Source organism: Pseudopipra pipra, chromosome Z (genome assembly GCF_036250125.1).
Source record: "Pseudopipra pipra isolate bDixPip1 chromosome Z, bDixPip1.hap1, whole genome shotgun sequence".
Lineage (NCBI taxonomy): Eukaryota > Metazoa > Chordata > Aves > Passeriformes > Pipridae > Pseudopipra > Pseudopipra pipra.
Window position 1 is genome coordinate 42,225,031 of NC_087581.1, and position 25,339 is coordinate 42,250,369.

Here is a 25,339-nt window from a genome sequence, read left to right on the forward strand (position 1 = left end):
CCATTATGCATAATTTCTACACATATATGACTGTGGTGTACAGTTCGGGATAGGCAATTTCCAAAAATAATCTTCTTGGGGAAAAAACAAAACTAGTATACTAATAAAAGTTGAAAATTTTGAGGTGGTTCGTGGTAGTGAAGAACAACCACAAAAAGCTGAAAAGGAAAAAAACCATATGAAGAACTACATGAAAAGAAGTTGGGAAATACAACCATCCTCTATGCTTGTATTTGCAGAAAAAAAAGCTATTGTCAGAACCAGTATGTCTGATGATAGATATCTACTTTGCTGACATAAAAATAAAGACAATGCAAGTTTTTTAAACCACATCAAAGGCAGAAACTTAAACACACTGAAATAAGTCACATGTAAAATATGGGGTTAGAGTTGAGATCTTAGAGTTGAGATAAATCTTGAAGTTGAGATTTACCTGCTATTTCATCTGGAATTGCGAATTCATCCTTTACAGAAGAAAATTCAACCTCAGTCTGGTTGCTAGCATTTATGGATCCAGACCTTGGCTGGGTAGGACTTTCCTCAGAGACATCAGTTGGCTGCAGAAAAGCAGTATGAACATCCTGAATGTGAGCTTTTAGGTCTTCGTAAGATGGAGCTCGAAAATCGCAGCCATCACACTGCAGGACCTCCATGGTTCAGGCTGATCTTTTACATTAGAAAGTTCTGCAAGAAAAACAAGAAAACAAGAGAAGAAGAAAGAGATGTGTTTACAGCAATGCTATTGGAACAAATCCTGAAATTAGGTAATACCAAGCTTTTGATGACTCAGCCATTTCCAGAGATTCCACAAATACAGCAGTGTGAAACTCAACCTTTGTTTACCATATTAAGAGGCATCTATTCAGATTCACAAGAAGTCCCACCTAGGTAGCTCACAAGTTGCTGACTCCACAAACAGCCAACTTTCTGACAAGTGACTTTGTCTGGCTTTTCCATTACACAGGGCTGTTATTCAGAATTTTGTCTTGTCCAAAGACCACAATCCATATGCTCAGAAACAGCATGTTACTCTCAGTCATGCACTGAAATTTATAATCAGAAGACAGTGGCTTCCGCCTCTGTGAGACCCATTCTAACCTTGCTGGGAGTTGCCAACTCCTGCCTCATCCACTACCATGCATCAAAAGCTTCCACAGGGAGATCCTTGCCTTTCTTCTCAGTGTCCTATCACTCCTGATATTGGTGGAAAACCTAGACCTAACAGCAAGATTAGATGCACTCACATGAACCCAAGGCAGAGTACTTTGCTCTGCCCTACTTCCACCAAGCTTTGTAAGGACATCTGCATTCTTTGTTAAAATGTTTACAGCTTCCTTTTAGTCTATTCTGGGACACAACCTTTGTGTCTTAACAGTCTGGGAGATGGAAAGAGCTGGAGGAAGAAAAGGACAGTAACAGGAATAACAATACTGAAAAAGCACAATGGAAATTGTTACAAAGACACAGAGTCATTATGACTTTCTTGATTTATGCAAAAGCCCTGCATACCTTGAAGTACAAAGCAACATAAGATACAGTGAAGTACGGTAGTTCCGCTTGTGACAATTAATCCTGCAACAGTTTCATGTGTCTGCACCGCCATGAAGGAGAGGAGCCACAAAGCACAAGCCAAACAAAAGACTTAGACCCTCCTACCCTGTGCAGTGTTGAGGCACAAGAATCACCTTCCTGTGTAATCACAGGAATTACTTCTCTAAGCTTCCATGAACTGTGCTGGAAAAGGATGACAAACCGAGCATTTCAGATGTCCAAGACACAAGGACAGCCCAAAGCACTTTAAATTCCATGTGTTTATTTTACGTGGAGTATGAAGCAACCTCCACAGTGAACAGAAAGCTCCAAAACGTTAAGGCACAGAAACAAGAGAGGGTACTGCACCAGGATTTTAGATGAAAGAATGCTTCTTCTGATAGCCTGCTAAAATAAACTTCTAGCAAGTCAAATTCCGGACAGTCTGAGCACAGAGGCTCTCCACATATTTACCTACATTACTTTGCAGGCTGTACTATGTCCTTTCTCTCCCCCGACTCCCTCCCACCACCAATAAAGAAAATGAACGCTGCACCCGCTTCTTTTCAGCTAACAAAGTTACAATAATCGAGATACTCAAGCCTTTATGTGCAAGCACCAGACCAAATTGTGTGGAAGAGGTTGCTATCTGCTCTGGATCAAATTACAGCAGTGAGTGAAGCCCCACCCCACGTCTCCTTTAGCACAGTCCATTAGACCTGAAAACAAATTTTTCCATGGAGCAGACGACTCCTGCATTTAGAGCACTTCACAGAAAAGCAGATCATCCAGTTTTCACTACCCATCCCCCAAGCTTAGTCCTTTCATCTCAGCCAAACAAGCCACAGCTCTGCTGAATGTGTTTATCACACTTTCAAGAGATATGAGCCCCTGCGTCACTGAAGCTTTAAGACTCACTAAGCTGCCCTAGTCCTCTGAGCTTTGGGAGCAGCCATTTTAGCTCAGACAACTCCTGCACTCAGAGGCTCAGAGCTTCTTGCCTGTGCACAACATGGCCTCACTTAGCTTCAGTTCAAGCACACCAGCCTTTTTCTTTTTTTTTCCTCCCCTTTTATAACTCCTCCTCCTTGGGTGATGCTTTAAAAACAAGCATTCCCAGAACACATCTCCCCTTCTCCTGCATGACTTGCCCTCCAAATCATCTTGCTGCTGTCCCCCTGCACTCCTCAAGCCGCACCTTCTTTCCCTTAGCAGAGGCTGGGGTTTCCCAAACCATCTCCTAGGGTTCCCCTGTCCCATGGATGACAAATGTGACAGTTCATTCCAGAAGCACAGCATTACAGCACCAAGACTAGTCCAAGATGTCCTTCAAGCAGAGGTGACACACAGCTGAGAAAGAGGAGGAAGAGAAGGAGGAGGCATTGGGGGGGAGTGAGGGGGAATGACAGGCGGGGGGCCTCCAGCCTGCCCTGTCCCTGGGGAGCTCTCCTGCTTGGCGCAGAAGACACACCACCCCACTCCTCTGCCAGATTCCAAAGTCTAATGACCTTTGTTAATCACCAGCCAGCTTGTCTGCATCAGCAAACCCTGCCAGCAGACACACCCTTCACACAAAGGCTGTAGAGAGGTTCTCTGAAAGCTCCATTGTGTAGAAAGAGAGAGAAAAAAACAACATACACACAAAAATCTCTACTCTTCTCCCTCACGCCCTCCCCCCACGCCCCCCGAAAACTTCAGACCCTTTAGAGACATCACCACAAATCGCTCTCAGCTCTCCTTTGGAAACTTCAGATCAGCTTACGAAACACAAAACCAGAAGGGAGACTAACACTGAGGATCTGAAAAAAGATAATCCTGGCAGCTTCGAGAAGTAAAAACCACCACCATCCCCATCTCCAGCATACACTGCTGCTTGGAGAAGGGATCCTTAAGGATCCTTGGCTGCTGTCTAGAGAAGCTGAAACCAACCTGTGTGTTGGGAGATATCATTAATAGTTGCTGATTACAAAACTGATGGAGACTCTCTAATGGGTTCCAGCTTGAATCTCAGCAGGGTCTATAGCACAATGGCAGCACCAAGTCAAAGGAGAAGTTAACCTTCCTGCAGCTGTGAGGAACAAACATTGGGTACAGCTTGAACGGGCTTCAGTTTGAAGTTTTCACCATGCATCACACTGAAAGCAGGATGAGGCACTTTGTAAGGAATTCTGCTCTACCATTTCCGCATTCTTCTTGAAAACTCAGGCATTGCATGGAGGCTAAAAACACAAACTGCCAGTTCGAGCTCATAGATCAAAAGAAACTGTAATACAATGTGTATCTTTTTTTGTCTGCATTGGATATGACACTGGGCAAGACACACCCACCAACCAGCAAAGACCATTTTCAAGTGCAGATGTTAATACACTGGCAAGACACATCCAAAGCAAAGGAGACAAAACAAAATTCATACATTTCCATCATGGCCAACTAAGGAAACACATTCCATAGCCCTTCAAATTTTCAAATAATGCAATTAGAAAATGTAGAGGGGAACGAAGGTGGAGTGAGAGAGGAGTTACCAAATCTACTAACTCAACAGCAGTACAGTAAGTGTGGGAAAAAAACCAATCCCAAACAATGAAACAAAACCACCATGAAGTGAATCCATAAATCCCACAAGCCCTTGAACATATTCACAACCAATCTCTTGAGGCCACATTGCCTACAGATAATGGGACTTCAAAAATGCCGTTACTAATGCGATGCTAACCTCAGCAAACATTATTAAAATGCCATTGTCTGACTAATTTGCATTTCCAAGCTCTTCTTATATATATGGCCTTAATGCTTAATATGGAGGTATGCTCATTTTTCTGACGAGCAAAAACCTTTTAAAATGTTGGGCAGGAGATTCTCAAAGCCACAGTTTTAATGACCCAAGGTGGTCTCAAATTGTCTTCAACATCCTTTTCTACACTCACAAATGCATGAGAACATCTGAGACACAGTTGCATTAGATTTCGAGGTTTTTAAAAGTCCAAAACAAGAGATAATTGTGCTTGTTGAACAACAGTAATTACAGAATTTGGCAGCAGCCAAAGCAGTACAAATCATTATGTTTAAGTTTGGTTTTGAAGCTTCAAAATACAAAATTAATTGTGAAGCCCAAGGCACTGACCTCAAAATTGAGGTTCTGTGGTTTGAATACCCATCCGTTATATTTTGAGATGGAGTCAGCAGAGCTTCTAGAAGTTAAGAATATGCACACGCACAACCACAACTGAAAAGGTCAGTCAGACTACACAATGTGAGCTTCAAGCTCAGCATTAGTAACATGGGATGTAAAACAAATGAATCCCCAGTTCTCCAGGCCTTTCTTTAGTCAGATGATATCAGGGGTATCTTCATCCCTACATCAAACATGCAGGTTGTGCACACAGATTTCATTTTACTCAGTGACTACGTGGAGCTGAAAGGAATTCCTTCACCACAAGTGCTGTCAAGCGTGGAAGAGGCTGCCCAGGGAAGTGGTTGAATCACCATCCCTGGAGGTATTTAAAAGATGTGCGGATGTGGCACTTAAGGACATGGTTTAGAGCGTGCTGGTTAAGAGCTGGACTCCATTTGGAGTCTTGGAGGTTTTTTCCAACCCTCCCCACCCTACCAGAAATAGACCACCAAACATTACAGCAACAGGATTCACCCTGGCAAGTAATTACAGATAAAACAAGCTTTCAGAATTCCCAAGAGTAACACCTCAAGCATTTTTCCCTGCTACAGAAGCCTGGGTTTTCTAAGGCACCAGTGCCCACAGCTTTGCTGAGGACCTTCCAGCCGTGCCCACCTGGGCTCCTGGCCAGGTTCAGCTCATGTACAATGGAGCTGCTGCTCTCATGTCTTTGTGTTTGGGGTTTGGGGCTTTTTTTCTTTTTTTGCCTTCTTATTTTTTTTTTCTTAAACACTGTTTATAATATGAGATCACAACAGGGAAAATGATGACTAAAAAAATAAAATCATAGGAGTAACGCAAAAACTTACACATTTGGCAAACTGGAAACCTGAAGGCTATTCCAACTGGAGGAAGCCAGCCTCATCTTTCATTTTGAAAGGAAACCCCATAATTAATTAAGAATTCAAAGAGTAAATTCAACTCTCAACTACAGTCAGGCAAACCGACTTAACTCGTGGGTCTTTTTCAATGACCAAATTCCAGTCAAGCTATTGGAATTCTTGGTCCACTGAGCACTGTCTTTAGAGTTACTTGTCCAAGCTGCTAACAATATAAACTAAACTGAAGTACTATTTCTTTCTTCACTCCTTTTTTTTTTTTTTTTAATTTGATAGAACTGGATTTTGATAGAACTCCACGAGTTGGGTTTCAACTCTCCACTATACTTATCTTGTGGTTTATATTTTCATGTAAAGGACTTACAGTTTAATTATCAAGATCTCCACGCTGATGTCCAGTTTTGGGTTGTTTATTCTGTTTTGACACTCAACAGAGTTATACCCATGAGAGAAATATATTAGCTGATACCTGTGATTCTCTCACCCATTCTTCCTGAAAATATTTCTCTTGACCTACCTGGAAATACTTGTTGCAATGTAAGATATTTTCAGGAAAGAACTTTTTTAGAAATTCATTACAACTGAACAGTAAAAACAAGAATCTATCTAAACTGAAAGACACAGACTCATTTTCATTTTAAAATGTACTTATCCAGCCATCTGCAAGAGTGTTTGAACCTGAAGTGGGCTTCAGATCTGATTCCACAAAAGGAGGTCTTCCTACTATAATTCTTTGTACAGTATCTTCCAAACTTCTCAGAAATCTCCCTGTCATGGAAAATAGGGTGACCAGCTTTGTTGATCCCTATATAGCTAATATTTATTTATGTTCCTGAATACACACCTTCTTTTAACATATCTGATACCACACTATGTATCACTGTAAAGCTACCTCATAGATTGCAAAGTCTTCTACATTTCAAAGGGAATATGAACCACATTATTCTTACAGCTCATGGAGGAGATGCTACACATTACTAGGAGCTGCCAGATTTTTTTTCATTTCAGGAAAAGAACAGGGATTCACAGCACCTCTTACGTAAGTGACCTAAAATGGGTCCAAACGATGGATACTTTGCTATCAGTTCAACTGGTTCACTAAGACTATGAGTTTTAAAAAAATGAGGGGAAAACCAGGCAAAACAAAGAAACAAAAAAACAGAACCCCAGAAAAATATGCTTACTGAATATTAATGCATATTAGCCATCCCACTGTAAGACCCCAGCAGAATAAAGGCACACCATGGCTTTTACAAGGAGGTATGAAAGAAAGGAGAATCACAAATAGTGGCACAGAGTCAGTTTCTGCAGGGCATCTTGAGGAAAATCCTGCAGTCTCCAGCCTCAAGCAGACACATTAAACTGATAGTTGTCTCACTACAAACTTCCCCAGCAACAAAGACAAAAGTCCAAGATGGAATACTTCATCTCACACCCTTTTGTTAGTTGCAAGGAAATCAAGTCAACAAAGACAATTCAGATATAGGTAACTGAAGTACAAAGCACATCAGGGCTAAGGCTTTACAGATTCGAGCTACCTAAATGCTGATTACACCTTTACTTCTCACAAATAATGCTTCTTCTCTTTCTTTCTTTACTGGAGTCTCTCTCTCTATACACACACACACACACGTATGTTCTTTTTAAAAAAATACATTAAGAGGGCACCCGGATGCCTGAAAGACACTTTAAAACTTCAAACTTCTAAAATAAAAGCAGATTGCAAATAAAATGCCACAGTCTTATTATAAGAAAAACTGAGAGTGTCATACAAATTACGATTCTGACTTTTGTCTTTTCTTACTGAAGGTTAGCTGTGAGGCATTACAAGATACAAAGCATGGGCAACAGAGTCTTAGGATAAAGAACTTCTCTTATGAGAAAGGCTCTCAAACATTAAATGCTCATGCTCCAAGCAAGGCTAGGATGGGTTTTTCTGATCTTCTGAATTACTTTCATGGCAAGTTATTAATCTTTACAGAAATCAAAAGGACCTAAATATATATGAGAATCTAAACAACTAGATGGCCAGAGTAGGATTTTCTCTCTTATTAAGTGTGACAGTTTACTGAACAGAAGTAGCGTAAGAGGAAGATGGAACAGCATAGGGCAAAATTCTAGATTGGAAATGTGGTTTACCACTTGGTTCCCATACTAAATGCTCCCAGGAAATAAGCCAAGTCACTCACCTCACTGACACAACCCAAGCTCTCAGTGCTTTTCTGCACAGACACAAGTGTTCAAGGGGCAAGTGGGGCCTAGGAAAACAGATGCCAGAGCCAAGCAGCTTGGCTTTTGTACCCTGCTCCTTAGAGCTCCCCATATGGCACAATGGAACCAAAAGCAGTGGGTCTGGGGTTTCTAATTTCCAGCCAAGAGTTAATTAACTCAAAAAAATCCAGTTCCTCTGAGTTAGGAGAAGTGCAAACCCCGGCATACTGGCCTTGAGAGAAAGATGTCAGTAGGTGGTGCTGAAGAACATAGCAGCATTCTGCCTGGGCACTCCAGAAACAACCTAATTCCTTCTCATGCATTGCAAATATCTTCTAGGAGCTTTTACACAAAGGATGCATTACCAGCCTCACCCTGGAAGGAGCAGGCTTCTCAGCTTGGCACAACCCCAGCAAAGATCCCTTTCTTGCCAGGACAAGTCAGAGCTATTAAAAAGTGGGTCCTGCCAGTAGCAAATCAGACAAGGCTAACTCTACCACATACCTTGCTAGACCATGAACTGAAGTGGGAAAGGGCAAAGTTGTGTCTGAAGACAGTAGAGATTATCTCCTGATAGCCATCTGCCCTTAAAACAGCCTCTAGTGCCTTTAAAAGTAATTTTGCCACTGCCCTGAACTATATGCTCCATTCCATGGTCACAGTGCTGTGGCTAGTGAGTTGCAAACATGCTTTAGAGAGGACCAATCTCGGTTTGCAAGAAGCACAGTATTTTTAAAGAGGCTAAAGACAGCTTATAAACTGGTGACAGAGCTAAACCATGGGAACACAGAAACTGCTTGATTATTTTGGGGGGCACAGAATTTTAATGTTAGAGATCTGAGATAGACCAGCCAACGCAGCTGGTTTAAAACACAAGCAGGCACTGCTAGCATAGTCACAGAGGTGAAAATCAAGTCACTAGCACTCTGAAACCACAAATGCAAAGGGCAAAGCTCTGCTTTGGGCCTGCTACTGAAAAAATGTAATGGAAAATAAAGACAGAATATCACTAGCTTGAAAGATTGATGTGAAAAGATGCTTTTCTGGAAACATGTTTCTCCTTTAAGTACTGGTCTGGACCTATGATGTAGCAGTGGTGAGAGAGACTGAACTTGGCTGGTAAGAGGAGTAATCTTTCAGCCAGAAATTACTTCCGTAATTTGGTGCCCAGTTTGGTAGTCACTGAAGACTCACTAAGTAAGAAAAACTCACAGGGCAGTTGGAAAAAAAAGAAACACTGTGTGGATCAGATCCAAGCGAGCCATAGCCCACTGCCTGCCTTTCATCACCAGTTAAGAGCTAAGCTTAGTAAGGACCCTGGGGAGTAAGGAGCCCTCTCCCTCAGTCCATCCTGAGATCTTACATGCTCCAGAGATATTCCTTTAAGAGGTTAACTTCATGCAGAAACCCATGTGGAGAGGATGAAGAAGAGCATTCAGAGGAGTGGTTTTAACCCTATGAAACCAAAGCACCAGAAGTCATAGTTTGTACCAGCAAACAAAGCTGAGTAGAACAGCACCTCACCTCATGCAAACCCACACTCACCACATGCATGACTCTAGTTATAAAGCAAAAGCCACAGCTGAAACCCTACTGGAGGATGAGAAAATGCTGATTAACAAAGTCTAAAGATTGTTCAGCTTTCTCACCCTACTCCTCAGAAGCATGCATTTGTTTGAGGAGCTCCACTGACACCCTAGCTATTTTAAGACTGCCTTTGTCTCCAGATACACCTCCCCTTCCCCCAAGCTTCCTGCTATATTTGACATTTGCTGGGCAGGAAGCAGAAGCCTCTCTGTCCGCCAGTTCATTTCCTCAGGTAATACAAATCCATCACTGACCCATTTATAATGCCAGACAGAATACACAGTTTTATTTGCCCATTGACTCAAGCGCAGCATGGCAGCCAGCATGTCTGCCCCAGGTGAAACAATATATACTTGCCCAGTACTTGACAGATCTCAGACTAGTGATTACCATTAGGCTGCCACCCTTCTCCCTGCCACTCCTCCCAAAAGATCTTTTTCACCTGTGAAAGTGAAGATCATCTGTCTGTTTGTGATGGTGGCAGCAAGATGCTGGTCCTACCCCTGAAAAGGGATACAGCTGCAAAGGAGGAACAAGTTGCAGCTAACAGTTTCACTGTCCAAAATACTTTGTCCCAAATAACTTCAGATATAGATAGAGAGACTCCTTTGGGTTACATGTTGGGATGCAGTATATACACATTGGAATGCAATATCCTGGGTCCAAATGGGAACCCTGCTTCTTTTACTCCCCTTTTCAACCCCCATTTCCATCCACTTACTCCTTCCAGGAAATCCATGATTTTACTATTAGTGTAATCATATAAAGCCCAAGTACAAAATAATTACAATAGCATACTGGCTTATAATCACTAATGTGATACACAGATAGCTGGCAGCCTCCAGAAGAAACTAAGTGGAATATCTGCAATGCAGTTCAGGATGGGGGAGAAGAAGAATTCAGAGTGATTCTAGGATTATGGATCCCAACATTTATGAATTGACCAAGTTTCTTAAACTTCTACAGCTGCTATTCTCTGTCTATAAAAGAAACATACTTTGTTATGCAGGTAATAATTAAGAACTATCTCCCCCACAAAAATAAAGTAATAATAATAAAGAAAACCCCAACCAACCAACCTCTTTTTAACCTTATTTCATGTCCTTCCAGTAATAAACAGCCCTTGTCCCTGACTATTATGGACACATTCAAATTAAGGAGAAAACTAGTATTAAAACTCAGTTGTGTCAAAAATGGTAAGAGGTTGAGGCTCCTAATGGAGTTCTTCTGTCCAAGTTTAATTCTTTTTGCTTTAAATAAGCTGTTTTGAGAGTCAGCCACTAACTAATATCCAATTTCTTTTTCTTCCTCCTAAGAAATACTCAAACAGGAGATGGATCATAAAGAATAAAAAAACCTTAGACTTTCTTTTTAATAAGGCCTGTGGCTAAGAAGGGCTGAGATTATAAGCAACTGCATCTTTCAAAAGCTACAATCCCTGTAAATATGTAGACATTACAGAACTCTTAGGGCTTTTTTCTCTTCTTTAAGTCCATTACACACCACCTTATTTTTTTTCTGCTGTTGTAAATGCTGTGCATTTAATGGTTTAAAACACAATAGTCTTCAAGCATTTTAATTTATCTAGAAGGTAACACTATTCAAATTTAGAACAAAATAATGAGTCCCCATTGTCAATAGATTACTCTTGCTGCTTTGAAGACTCACTTTACCTTAAAGATAGAGGATAAAAGCTGATAAAAGTGAAAGTTGTTGCCAAAACTTCACCCTAGAATATGTAAACAGTTGCCAAACTACTTAGGGAACGTTCAGTTCAAGACTAGTTTATCAACACAGAAAATATCTCTTGGTGAAAAAACAAACAAACAAACCCAAAAAACCACAGACACAACAACAACTGTGTAATCTGGAATCTGCACCCAAATGCTTGATTTCTGCAAGAGGAAGGAGGAGACTGTAAGAGATTTTTGGTTTTCTTGGCCTAAAGAAAGAGACTTCTTGGGTAAATTTAAGGTGGAGGGACTTTTTAGGAAGCACCTTTGTATGTCCCTAGCAAAAAATTTGGACCTTCTCCAAATGGAAAAAAATGCACTGAAAAACCCACCAAGATTCTTAGACAAATTCCAGAAAAGGCAGCTCAATGGCATCTCAAGCTGATTTTGGTTCTGTGCATAAATACTAAAAAGCCTGAGGAGTAGCATTAGATAAATGGCCAAGAAATGGGTCTTCTAATAAACCTTGTCCTCAGAAAAACTCTTATTTTCTTACAAACACAGTTATAGTATTAAAAATCGGTGGGACAGGGGCACTTCAGGACAGGGATTGTGCTTCTGGCTGCAACCAGAAGGGCATCCACACTTGACTTTAGGAAAGCATTGTGGGCAGCAGTTCCCCTCTCTCCCCATTGCCACACAAGCCATTGCTTGAGCTACAGACAGAGTAACTGCTCCAGGGATATTTCCTCTCTAGAATGGAGGAGACAGAACACCTGGACTGCCAACAGCTTCACATCCACAACACAAGAAACACAATTAGGTCACTGCCTGTCTGTACGTGGAGAGCAGAACCAGAAGTGAGGCTGCACCCAGAGTTAGATGTGCTTTTGGACTTAAAGAGGCTGTTTGAAACTATAGTGTCTCTGTCTAAATAACTCCATGGCTAAGCAAACCTTGACATTTACTCTGCACACAAAGTACACAGAAGCAGGTGAGATATATTTTAAGCTAACAAAGATGGAAACCCCCACATTTTAAAAGAATATGCAAAAGAACACAGAAGGTTCAAGCTCTGTGATGGTTTAAAAACCATATATAGACTCAACAGAACTTTCAACTTGATAAATTACAAAAAAAAAGAAAGCCATATAGCTTGCCTTTTAATTAATCTGTAAACTTCAGAAGTAATGTTCTGAAAGCAAGGGAAGAGTAGTCTGGCTCACAATGATTTCAACGAAGAAAGAGTATATCTCCCTATGGTAATGGCAAAGACACATATGCGACGTTCCACAGTTCCAAAGCAAAGGGGTACATAATCGAAATTAGCTTTATTGCTTATTATAGAACCTCTTAAAAAAAGGAGCTAAAGTCTGACTTAAAGGGAAGACACTTAAAAACTTCCCAACTTAACAGCTTTACCAAGAGGCACATCTAAGTACTTTCAGTACACCAAGTGTCATTGAATACTCCAGCTCAAGAAATTTTAAAATAAAGCAGTATAACTTCAAAGCAGAATCATATAAAGAATTCTATTTTCTTCTTACCAAAGGAATAAAGATGGACACAAGCAAGCAAGAAACAAACAACCAAAACCCCCAAAACCAAAACAAATATAAAAACCTAAAAAGAACCCAAACAACAACCCCAGAAAACAAAGCCTAAACCAAAAAGACCTATGACAGACTCAACTGTTACAAAATTGTATGTCTTCAATTTATGCTGGTTGAAAGGGACAGGGCGCATCTTTTTATTTACAAATGGAGAGGAGACCTGGACAATCATATATATAAACAAAACATCTCTTTTCATTAAGAGTGCAGCTAAGTGAGCAGCTCTTCAGCAACACCACTTGCCAATCAGGTGAATCTCCTCTTTGTTTCTTTCATCCCCAAAGAGGCACACATGAATCTTATGACACCAGAATTCATACAAAGAGTATTTTGAGACATTTTATTTGTGTTGGCCAACATCCTTTAAAACTATGGAAGAGGAAAAAGAAGTAATGTAATGTGCTTTGTAGTCCCTTTCCCCAGTTTAAAACTCATTTGAATAAAAGGCACTTGCACTTTTTTTACTTGTTCCTTGCAACAAGCATTCATTCCAGCGTGGGTTCTTGTTTGCAGGAATGTATGCAGAGTGAAAGTTTTACATTAATTAGGATGCCACTGACAAAGTATCTATGGGAGAAGTGTACAATTGGTTCTGCAGAAAGTTCACTTTTCCTTCTGCTGTTTACAGAACACCAAAGCATGACAAAAGACAGTATCATATGTTTCCGGTTTCCACTCATTTGTCACAAAGAAGTCATTAAAGTTAGAAGTGACTTGCTCTCAGAGAGACCAGAGTGAAGTATTCCCCTGGTTTTCGAACAGCTTCAAATTATTGAACAAAATCTGTAGACTCACAATTGTACACTGATACATACATATGTATGTATGTACTCTTATGTACATACATAAGAAACAAAAAGGCAGGTGTAAGTATTTCAAGTAGCAATACTGACACTCTTCCATGAGGTTACAACCTGTTTATTTGACTCATGCAGCTTCAGGCCATGCTGATGTGGGCTCTCTGTGGAAAGCAAGTTGAGTGAATCTGCACCACAGAGAACCTTCTTCCTTTACCTGGTAATGGTGAACCACAGGGAAGTGAAGCAGCCTGGCTTCAGGTCACACAGCTGGTCTGTGGCACAGCCAGAAGCAGGAAGTGGGTTTCCAGACTCCAGTTCTTCCCTGTTGTGCCATGCTACCTTTCTGTATCCCTGAAATCCCAGTTCTAACTTTCCGCAAGAAGAAGAAATGAAAAGCTCTCCAGCAGAGCAGAAGTTAAAATTTTGGGAGGAGGGGTAAATCAAAACACCACACACAAGGATATAACTGATGCTCTTTATTTATGTTCATATTTACTTTCTAACTGGAGTTGCCATTTCCAGCCTTCTGCACAGAATCCAGGCCTTTTGCTGAAGAATTCAGGTCAACTCAGCAAAATGTCTGCAGAGCTGCAGAGAAGTGGAGACAGAGTTTAGTGTCGGTGAGCATGGTCTAATCCTCACATTATTTGAGATCACAGTGGGAGAAGAGACATGAAAAAAACAATGGCCATCCAAAAGGGGAGCTTTATATGGGGGTGAGGAAGAATATTTGTTTTGCAGGACTGACAGCTAGAAAAGCTGAAATTCTTGTATGATCTGAGAGGCTTTTCTCTCAATATGACTTTGCCCAAACTACTGAGTCTACTCTTTCCCAAACTCTTCTCAATAATGGGCAACATAATATTAATTCTTCTGTTCTAGCAAATGTCTGGAGAAAAACCCACCAGTACTTACTAGAAGTTATCAAAGAGAATCTTCTTTATAGCACCTTTATAAAAATATCTGCAAGAGGAATCCTCTGGGTCCTCCTTAATGTCTTTTGTAAGCAGGAGATATTCAAGACTAAAGAAGAGGAAGTTTGATTTAATTAGACCTCTCTTTCACACATGCTAGCTGCAGCCACAAAGCATGTGCACATATCCACTCCATCCCAGCCAACAAAATTTATGAGAACAAACCAAGCAATTAGTTTTCACAGACTGACAGTTGCACCTATCACTCATTTAGGACATCACCACAAACAAGATCCAGATACTTTATGGATTTCTCAAAAAACGTTCCAATTGTAAGAGAATCAAGTCCTACAAAATCCTTTAGGCTACAACATCACCTTCAGTATATGTTCGACCACTATGTAAAGCTAGTATGGTTTTTCTGAAAAACTTCAATAAAGGAAGTATTTGACAGTCTGGATGTCTAAGGAAACACAACTTTCCAGAAGGCTCCGTGCTCCAGGGACTCCTGATCCTGTTTAATGTGAACCTAAAATCTACAGAATGAGCTTAGAGTAGACACAAAGCAGTCTCTGTAGTAATCCAAGATACTGCTGGCACTCCTGTTGAAGGAAACATACTGAGCATGCTTCATCCCATGTCTGCAGAACAGAACCAGCCTGAGCTCTGCCAAAAGCCAAGTGTGTCATGGCCAGCTGTAACTGTTACTTTGCCTGGGCAGAGATGAGAAGTGGTAACACCTCTTCTTTGGGTGTTTTTTTCTGCCTGTGGCTGTCACCTGAGACATACAAACATTCTTGCTGCAGTTGGAAGACACCTAGCTAAAAACTCCGTTTGCATTTACCATGAGGTACATCTGGGTATCAGTTTTTGGGGTTTTTTTAATGGAAACTGACACCATGCAGTCAAAAGCACAGGCTCCAATCTTTTAGCACACTAGCCTGAGGTGGCATACACGCAGGTAAGACTGTGCACATCTGCTTCCTGCACACAGTTTCTGTCATGTCAGCTGAGAGAAGAACACTCCCTGCTGCTTCACACTAACCCATTAGAGGAATCCTGACTTCCCACCCTTGCCAGCCGACAGATACCACACAAAATCTGGAAGTTGGTATGATGTCAGCATATTGGGGAAGCAGGCAAAAAAGGTTAAATTTTCCCCCTTCTTCATTGCTGTCTACATCCATAATTAATCAAGAATTGTACCTTCCTAGGTTCGTAGACTCTTTGTCTGAGTAGTGTCACCTTTTCTTTCCAAAGATCATCCCTTTCTAGCATAACTTACCTCACTTTCCAAGCTGTATTCCTGGCATTAAACCTTGCCTTCTGCTTTTTTGCCATAAATAATTCCTCTGGGTCTATCAACTACCTCCTCTGTACCCTCTCATTCTCCAGATCTTCCAGAAAAATGATCGTCTGCTATTTCTACAGTCTAACAGATTCAAATGCCAGTGATGTGTATCTTCTGAAGCCAAAAGAGGTGGCCTTTCCTTTCTCCTGAAGATGTTTGGCATCCTGGTCACTCAGCACTCAGTGTGAAATAAAAGCCACAGCTTTTATGTCTTGAATAGAGAGCACATTTTCAAAGAAGATTGCTCTGCTCAGAACCATTACTCAGCAGGGCAGAGAAAATGAGGGAGAGAAAAGGAAGGGCTGGGAAGGTCCTCCAGCAGACATCACCAGGAATGACTGGCAGCTACCTGGTCTCACTGTCTCTCAACACTGCTGCTGCTGCAGGGCCTCCATGCACACCAGAAACTGGTATCTGAGGCTACAGAAGTCTTATATTTCTTCCTCTTTCTTTTTGAGGAACAAGACTCCCTTTTTAGTTCTCATTGTCTGAACTCAATAACTGATAAAACTGTGGTCAGTCAAGATATTGTGTGTGTGCATGTGTGTGTGTACTATGTCTGGATCCCCAGGAAGGCAGCCTGGTATTTTATTTTTAAACTTTGGCTCCTGTTGCACAGCCCCACATATAATGGCTCCACTCCTGAAGGCTGGATAGTCTTCTGCTATCAGTTTTCAAAGAAAAACAAAGCCATACAAGCAAACATCACCAAGAGAACAAGAGCAAAGTTCTCTCCTGAAGATTTCTGTTCTCTTAAAAACTCAGGAGATCACAAAAATGTTAAGCCACCAGTGTAATTCCAGTTTCATGCTGCTGTATTCTCACAAGCTGCAGAATATTGTGCAAGTCCCAGCAACTAGTGTGGTTTTAGAGATTTCTCTAGTTTTTTACTTCTAGAAATTTGCTAGAGTTCTGCCAGTTTTTCCCAGCTGAGGACCAGATCTAACTAAAGGCTGTTGTTATGAAGTAGGAGTTTCTTCCTACCTGAAAGCAGAACCTGCAATGGGTCTTCAAGATCTCAGAAGCCAAAGAAGGCAGAACCAGACTTGCTAATCTTAGGATTGGTGGTATGGTTCACCCTTCCTGAAGACTCTGCCTTTCAGATGTGTTGCAAAGCTGGCAAACTAATTTGTATCATTTACCTCTAAGCCACCTGCAGTATAAGATCATTTTGGCAGTGACGCTTCACTGTCCCCACCCAAAAAAAAAGTGGTTTCCTTTTCAGCTGAGCACACAGGGTCTGCATCCGTAGGCTTCATTACTAGAAGGACAGAAACATTCAAGTTAAAGACAAGAGGACTCCTTTTCACCCATGCCTGGGAGAAAACATACATAGAATATGGGAGAGAAACAGAGAAAGAGTGGTTTGTCAAGAGGAAGTCACCTTCTTATCTGTACTTCCATTTCATGATGGGACATAGCCACCAATCTCAGCACTATTTACAGGTTAAAATAGTCACTCATTCCAAAAACAAGAGGAACAGCTTAGACATCTTTCTCCTTCTTCATTCCTGAACTCTTCTCCTATTGTCTTCTAACTCCTCCACCTAGACTAGTGCGATACCGAGTTCTGAATCTTGAAAGTAGCCTTCCAAAACTGAAACTACAAATTAAGAACTGAAAACAAGCTGTTAGTTAGGGAATCAAAACCCTCCTTCACCCTGCTGTAGTAATTGGTTTATACAGTCAAAAATAAAAGCATTTACAGTGAGGCCTCTACTGCTGCATGACCTCTGAAGCCAAGCTAATATACCATTTTTCCCAGAAATAGACCTGTTTGTGCATCAGTTATCAAGAGAGAGGATCTAATGATAGTACTCACTGTTAAAGTCTTTTACAAGGACAGAAGATGAGTTAATCTCTAGGTTTCCTAGATTTATCATCCTTAGTAGACCAAAGCCTGAGATTTTGAGAGGTGTCTAACAAAAAATGAACCAGGGTCTATGGTCTAGACCCTTGAATCTACTGAAATGCTTTCGTAATAACAATACTACTAATAGGACTACTAATAATAATTTCAGATAGCTTTGTGGGCTATCTCTAATAGAAAGTTAAGTTATTCTAAGAAACTGACATATTGACAAAATCTGATTGGATTTTTGTGCCGCAGTCACCTCTATGGTAACTACAGGGCAAAGACTCTAGTTCCCATCTGCAAAACCAGGACTAGAGTTGTGGATGACCAAAGTGCTGGGTTGTAGAGTTGTAGAGGAAACCAGAGATCTTCTGTCTGAGATTTACTCATCCTTTAGGAACTACAATGTGAAAGTCTACAGCAGCTCTGTCAGGACTACAGAAAACCTGTTCCATTTCTTCATTTCCTCTGCTGTAGAGACAACAGAAAAATGCATCTAACTATTAAGAGGAAGGTAGCTTCCACCAATCTTCTGCATAGATTCCACTTTGAGAACAAAATGCAAATCATTTGTCCATAGTTTTAAGCCCAAGACAGGGAAATGGAGGAAAACCCACTAACAGATAATCAAGCCCAAACTCATAACTACAAACCCACAGTCAGTCTTATCACCTAATTTGGTTGTTTCCCATTTCTTTGCCAAGTGAGTTTTAGCAGCACATTCTGCTAAAACTCAACCACATCCTAGGTTCCCTCCACCTCCACACTGCAGCCTTCTCATCAGCTGTTCTTTAAGTCAGCTGATCCCTGATTTGAGATAACAGCACTGAGAGTCTTTTTTTCTGAATGTTCACCTTCTACAACCAGACAAGTTCTCCACAAGCAACTCAATGGCAACAGTCAAGCCTGTCTCCCACCACAGCATCTGAAGAGAAACTACACTTAGACTTGACTGCTTATGGCCTTTTTACAGAGTTCATTAGTTATTCCAATGGCTTTTATTTTTTTCTTTTCTACAATTAAATCAGAAATAAACAATAGTTTATACAATGAGCATTTTCTAGTCTTATATTCTAGCCACTGCATCTTTTTACAGCTTGGTACAGACTCCATATTCCTATAATATTGGACACAGCCTGGCAAATTAGCTGCTTTTAGTCCTCTAAATGTCACTTCTGAAGACCTCTGAAGGGGAGGAATGGACTACCTGAAAGCTTTCACAATGAAGCACAATTTTCCAGACTTTAAGTCATTACTATCCCCAGCATTTCCAGGAATGGATTTACTGTTCCAAGAGTGGTACTCACACACATCAGCAGAGGAATGACACTATGTCCTGTGTTTCCACATCTAAATGCTGTCCTAGTTCACTTAGCTATTCTAAGCATTTTAAATGTATCTACCACTTTGCAGGTTCACTTTTTTTCTCATTCAAAAGGAAGACAAGAGTCTTCAAGTCCACACAGGCTACAAAGCTAACACTTTTCTTGAATGAGTCACAGAGCATTTTCTGTTCTACTTTTTCTATCTGTTATAAACTGAATGACAATCTTTTAGGTCTGATCTGTTATAAAATATAAATTACTGGTGTAGAAAACAGACGGGAAAAGGGAAAGTCTCTTCAAATCTTGTCAGATAGCCTACTTGTCTGACCTGTGCGATGCTTTTATTTTGAATGGAATGAGTCTAAGATAAAAAGGAAAACTCTTGCTTTTCTCTTTGGGATCAAGGGCTCTTAAAGGCATAACACTGGTGTTATTTGTTTGATCCATCAAAGCAAGGTCATTACCTACTTTGGTCATGGAAAACTTCAAAAGTCTTTTCTGATAGACTAGAAAAGCCAATGGCCAATGAGATCTGACTCGCCTGCACTCTCTGCATGAGGTTTTCTTATCCCACAGTCCCCCTTCTTCTAGAGCTGCAAAAGCAGGTGCCTCCATCGGGATCATCCCTGAGGCACTCAGCCACTTCTCAATTTCTTTTACTTTGGGGAAATAAAAAAAATAAATAAATAAAAAGAAGTGCAAAAGGTATTTATATTATATTAGACTGAGATCTAAAGAGGGTACAATTACATGTTTTGATCATTTGCCTTATTCAGCTTAACTCCATTGGAATATTTGATGACAGCCCACAAGACAGCTATTCTCTTTCAAGTATAACGGATAAATTCCAAAATTCAGCTTTTGAACACAGGAACTTCAGACATCCACCTTGCTTAACCTGATATAGATGACTGAGAACCCAAGCACATTCCTCTCATTCAAAATTTCATGGAAGCCAATCCTTCATAGTTCCTCTTACATCTAGTCCACAATGTATCCTTTTATTTTCTACAAAAAGATTATCAGCTTTATGACTGGCACAGTGCTCTGACTTTTCAGAAAACAGTGATTGGTCCAGCTGTCTTGTATCTTAATGAGTCTTACTATTAAGAAAATAAAAAAATATCCCACAAAGTTGAGATCTGCCTAATATAAATTTGGGAATGTAACAGCTTCAAAGGATATTTTTCTCAAAATATCCAAACCTAGCCAAGATCTGCTGTGGCTCCTATTTCCTGAAGAGGCTGTAAACAGAAGATAGTAGGAAATATTTTTTCAGCCTTCACTGATACACAACTGACCTTTTAATCTCTGCTTAGCACCAGGCTGATACTGTTCTTTCAGAAAGAACTCACTTTCAGACTCAAATCTTTATCGCTTGAGAGAATACTCCTTGATTTTTTTTGTCAGATTTAATTCCATGTGGGAGATTTTTCTCCTCATCCTCACACTCAGGCATGGTTTGAAAGCTCACTGAACTCATTTCCATTAGACATTTTTTGAATATATCCCCTTTTGATTATCCTGTCAAAATAACACGGACTTAGTTTAGACACAGTGTGTAAACATGACTGAATAAAGGAACAAAGCAACTAAATAATATTACTTCCTGTCCCCAACAGTACTCCCTCTGGATCAAAGAAACTGGAAACCAATTCTGGAGGTTCTGTTGGGTCAAACCCAGCATGGCACATCCTCTGGGATGCATTTTAACCCTCCAATGAATAAAGAGGGAACAGATAGTGAGGTTGATTGAGAACTGGCTGAATGGCAAGTCTCACAGGACTACGACCAGTGGCACAGTCTAGTTGGAGACCTGTAACTAGTGGTAACCCCAGGGGATGATACTGGGTCCAATGTTGTTTAATGATTCGGGAAAGAGTGCCTCTTTAGCGAGTCCACTGATAATATAAAACTGGGAGGAGTGGCCAGACTGGGGATTGACTTGCTGCAAAGCAGCTCTGTGGAGTAAGACGTGGGAGTCCTGGTGGACAAGCAGCTGTCCCTGAACCAGCAATGTGTCCCGGGGGCCAAGAATGCCTATAGTATCCCAGACTGCATGAGGAAAGGCACTGCCAGAAGGTGAGGGATGTGATCCTGCCCCTCTGCTCTGCCCTAGTGAGGCACATCTGGAGTGCTGTGTCCAGTTCTGGGTTCTCAGGACAAGAGAGACTTGGAGCTCCTGGAGCAAGTCCAGCAGAGGACTTTGAAGATGATTTAAGGACTGAAGCATCTCCCTTACAAGGAAAGGCTGAGGGAGCTGGGGCTGTTCAGCCTCAAGATGACTGAGAGGGGACCTCATCCACATCTGTCAGTGTCTGCAGGAAGGAGTCAGAGGATGGATCAGGCTCTGCTCTGTGGTGGTATTAAAAGATCATCTGGACACAACCCTGAGTAATATCCTCTAGGGCTCTCTGCTTGAGCAGAGAGGTTGGACCAGATGACCTCTGGTAATTCCTTTCCAACCTTACCCATTCTGTGATTCTGTGTGATTCTGCGAATTTTCATAACTGCTTTTGGACACTTAACATGCTGATCATGGAAGCTTAGTCATCACACATTTAAAAGTTTTAACACAGGCTTCCACTCAAGGAGTCTGATGGCTTTCTAATGGGCATTTTTAACTGGGCTTCTAAAGTAGCAACTTCATCCCTGCTGCATGCTAACGATGGACTGTCAGCATCCTATGGAACTAATTACTTCTCTTTTAAATTGACAAAATCTTCTAGGCTGTATGTGGGAAAACAAAGGACAGAAGGGATCTCATGGATGGCCTAGACTACTTCTGTTGTCACAGACATCAATCTAATCTACATTAACTTAAAGAAAGAAGAATATTATGCTTGCTAAAAAAATTACAGTTATGGGTCTCTGAGCCAAGAAGTGCTTGGTTTTAAAGAAAACTGGTTGCATATGAAAGCCTTCTGATCATGATACATCTAACTGCTAGCAAGTTCTAGTCCCAAGGACCATGCAAAAAGGTAGTATATAGAGATCTAACCGCCTATGATACCGATATAAATTCTGTACCCCTCTCTCTAAACAATTCATTTCTCAGCTGAAATCCCCCTTGAGGCTGGAAGTCATATATTATAATTCTGGAATGTGAAGTAACCCTTAATTCTGCCCAGCTTATCAAAAATCTCTGTCCTGCCCTCTCCCTTCTCACATTTCCTTGGATTCATTATGCCTTTAAAAGGGGAGATTGCTACTAAAATCCCAGTGGGGTTGACGGTTGGAGCAAGAGAAACAGCAGGAGTCTCCCAAGCAGAAGATTGTAACTGTTCCAGTAATTTGATCAGTCCAGTTCTTCCTATGCAAAAATCCTATCAATTGAGAGGTGTCCCAGAACATGCAAACAATGTATCTAGGGGAGACAGGGAAAGAAAACAAGAAAAGAAAAGGAAAAAAAAAAAATCTCAAATCATTCTTTACTAGGAGGTCAGAGTTCATTGGATTTCTACATTCACTGACCCTCATTCAAGGTAGGCTTGGTCCTATATTCCAGGCCTGGAACATTTCACCAGCTTCCTAATAACAGTTAAGATTTCCTAAGCAGGCTACAGAAGAGAAAGTGCTCGTTCAATACCAGAAGTCCACTGCCACATTTTCCTATTACAAGCTTGTCAGCCTGCCAGAGAACTTCTAGAACTCCTCCTTTGCTCTCTTCCCACAGAACACAAAGCAGCATATTCCTTCAGAGGCCCTATTCAAACTCCCTTACTTCTCCATGAGCCTGTATCTTTGAGACAATGGATAAGAGGAGGCGGACCACTTCCGCCATTCATTTGCTCAGCCTGCTGAAACGTCAGATCTGTCTGATCTTGCAGCAGAAGCATTATCCTTTGTTCTGATCAGGTTGCACAAATAGCTGTGCTTGTTTAAGTCACAGAGCAGAGATTTTTTTTCATGACCAATATGATTGCAGCTCACACAACACATTGTGTCCTACTAAAAATGTTGCAGTTCTGTTTCCCACCAGACCCAGCAGCTCTCCTACAAAAACGCCATTCACTGTTGCACACTAAGGAAGAAGGGGGAACTGCATAAATGCTGTTGCTACATGTATCCTAGACAAACACACCAAAATATCCACAGCCTCACCAAATGAGCCCAGACTCACAAGCAGCACATGAATGGGCTCACACTGAAGAAGCTGGAGAGCTACAAGATGACTATGACTCCCAAGATATCCCACCACTTCTCTGAAGGTTAGGCAGTGATGCCGATCAGCAACAGCTGCCTTTACAGGTCCTGACAGCTTATTTCTTCCCACACAGATAAACTCGGGTGGCCCAGCAACCCCTGCCACTGTGGTGACATACCTTTGCCCAGAATTCACGCTTAGACTGCTTGCCAGCCATCTGCAACTGAAGAGACAAAGGTTAGCCACTGCCTGGGCACATGAAAATTCAAAGTGGTACAGCTGGTAAGCAGCTCAGTTTCCCACATTGACATAAGAAAAATAAATCACCAACATCTACTGATAGAGTCATGAGGTCTCAAAAAATTACAAAGCATGGCTTTAATTTTCCCTTCTCCCTGTTCTGCCATAATGCACACTTACTTACGAAAAAAAGTTGCTATTATACATCCTTTCTTTTTCCTATGGTAGCATATCCAATTAGCCAGACAACACAACCCAGAGGTTCTCCAGAACTTCAGCTTGTCAGAAAGTCTCATTCAGGTTGGAGGTTGAACTTTATGTAGTACCTCCAAATTTCTTACATTTTTGCCCAAGTGTAAGTGTGCTGTGTTGTCTCTGTTATCAGGTAAAAGCTTGAATACCCATTTTTGGCTTCTAGCCAGCATTCAGAGAGAGAAAAAATTTGCTAATCCATGGCTGCAATGGAAAAAACACCTACCACGGGGAAAAAATCCTCCTGCCTTTAGCCAAATCTAATGTAATCTTTTCTCACAGCTGTAATATCACTCTGAATGCTTCACTACCTAACTTTAGCCTCACATATGGAGCACAGGGAATTACTGATACAAACCTTTTGTACAAGGCCAGTCTGGAAAAAAAAATACATAAATGGTTCAGTTTAATACTCCCTAGTTTGCAATCAGAATCAATACAGTTCCGTGAAGATACTGCCATTTTAAGTAACGGAGATACCCTCCAAAATGCAACAGCATTATATGATTTCTCTTTCATAGAGGCTTTGATGTTCCTTCTATTATCCCAGTCTTGCTTTAGCACACATTTAATATTAGAATGCGTTCCAGGAGGCATATGGCAATAGAACTAGGTCAACCATTAACCAAATAACAGGAAGCTGCTCTGCAGAGCACACCCTTCAAAGCTTGCTTAATGAGCTAGCTCTTCAGAATGTGTCCTTCAGTAAGGTTGAAGCTAACAGTTCCATGGGGTTTTCTTTAAAGACACAAGGTCACCCAAGTTAGGCAACTTATGGGCATGAAAGACTCTGAGCAGCCATCCCAAAATGTAAAGGCATCTAGGTCAGATGTTAAGAGATGAAGAACATTCCACAGTCATGCATGGGACACTGAACATCAGGAAGCAATTCCAGTAATTTCTTCATCTGATGTGCAAGCAGGACCCGTTTCATCATTGATCTGCTCCCACAATTTCACAGGAAAAGAACAGAGCCTTTGTAGAGTTTGTAGGGAAGGATACTGTCACTAGATAAAGAGTTAGCATCTCTGTCCAGGCGAGAGTCAATTCCAAACACTTGCAAGGTTTGAAAAAAAGGGTTGATATTAAGGCTTGCAAATCAGTGTCTGACTAAATTCTTCATCTCCTGCTTTCTCCTTGATCTTGCTGAGATACATACAGGATTTAACATGATCTGCCAAACGCAGGAGAAAAAAAAATTGCATCATAATTTTTGGTACCTTTATTAGGTCTACCTCCATCTTACCAATTGCTTCCACTAAATATCATATTCCATACTTCTAAGCAACCAGAGATGCCCAGGCTTGAAATACAAGTTGTTAGGACTGAAAAGCATCAGGCACCAAAGAACAGAACCCATGAGTAACATGGAAGCCAGAAAGAGTTCTAATTCATATTATACTGTCAACAAGGCACTAGAGATGGCCTGATCAAATTGTTTTTAAACAAATAAAAGACAAACACTTGCCAGCACTCCAAATGAAAGGAAGTTTGCATACAACAGCCACTGATACCCATCACATAACTGCTGCAATAACATAACAGCCATGCACCATAAAGCAGTATAAACTTTTAAATTCAAAAGTCACCATCAAGTTATGTGACTACAGCCAGATCTTGACACTAAGTGTATAATACATATTAATATTAGTTTTCTGATACTCTCATAAAAATGGATGCAGACTCTTATCTCTTTATCATGGTCTTCCTTTTGGACAGTATTTCTACAAAACAAAACATTCAGAGAACTTGAAGTCATTATTAACCCAAACAAAGACAACAATAAAAAAAGTCTTCTTTACACCATTGCCAGGCTTATATTTCTCCATA

At 40.9% G+C, this 25,339-nt stretch overlaps 1 protein-coding gene across 4 annotated transcripts in view; it reads right to left on the minus strand.

Moving 5' to 3' along the window:
- ZNF462 (zinc finger protein 462) overlaps nt 1-25,339 on the minus strand; it is a 92,652-nt gene that overhangs the window by 52,554 nt on the left and 14,759 nt on the right. For all 4 annotated transcript variants that reach the window (XM_064641665.1, XM_064641663.1, XM_064641664.1 and 1 more), the window contains exon 2: nt 434-684. In XM_064641665.1, coding sequence (XP_064497735.1) covers nt 434-653 — 220 coding nt within the window. In that variant the 5' untranslated portion in view covers nt 654-684. The remainder of the gene's footprint in view (nt 1-433; nt 685-25,339) is intronic.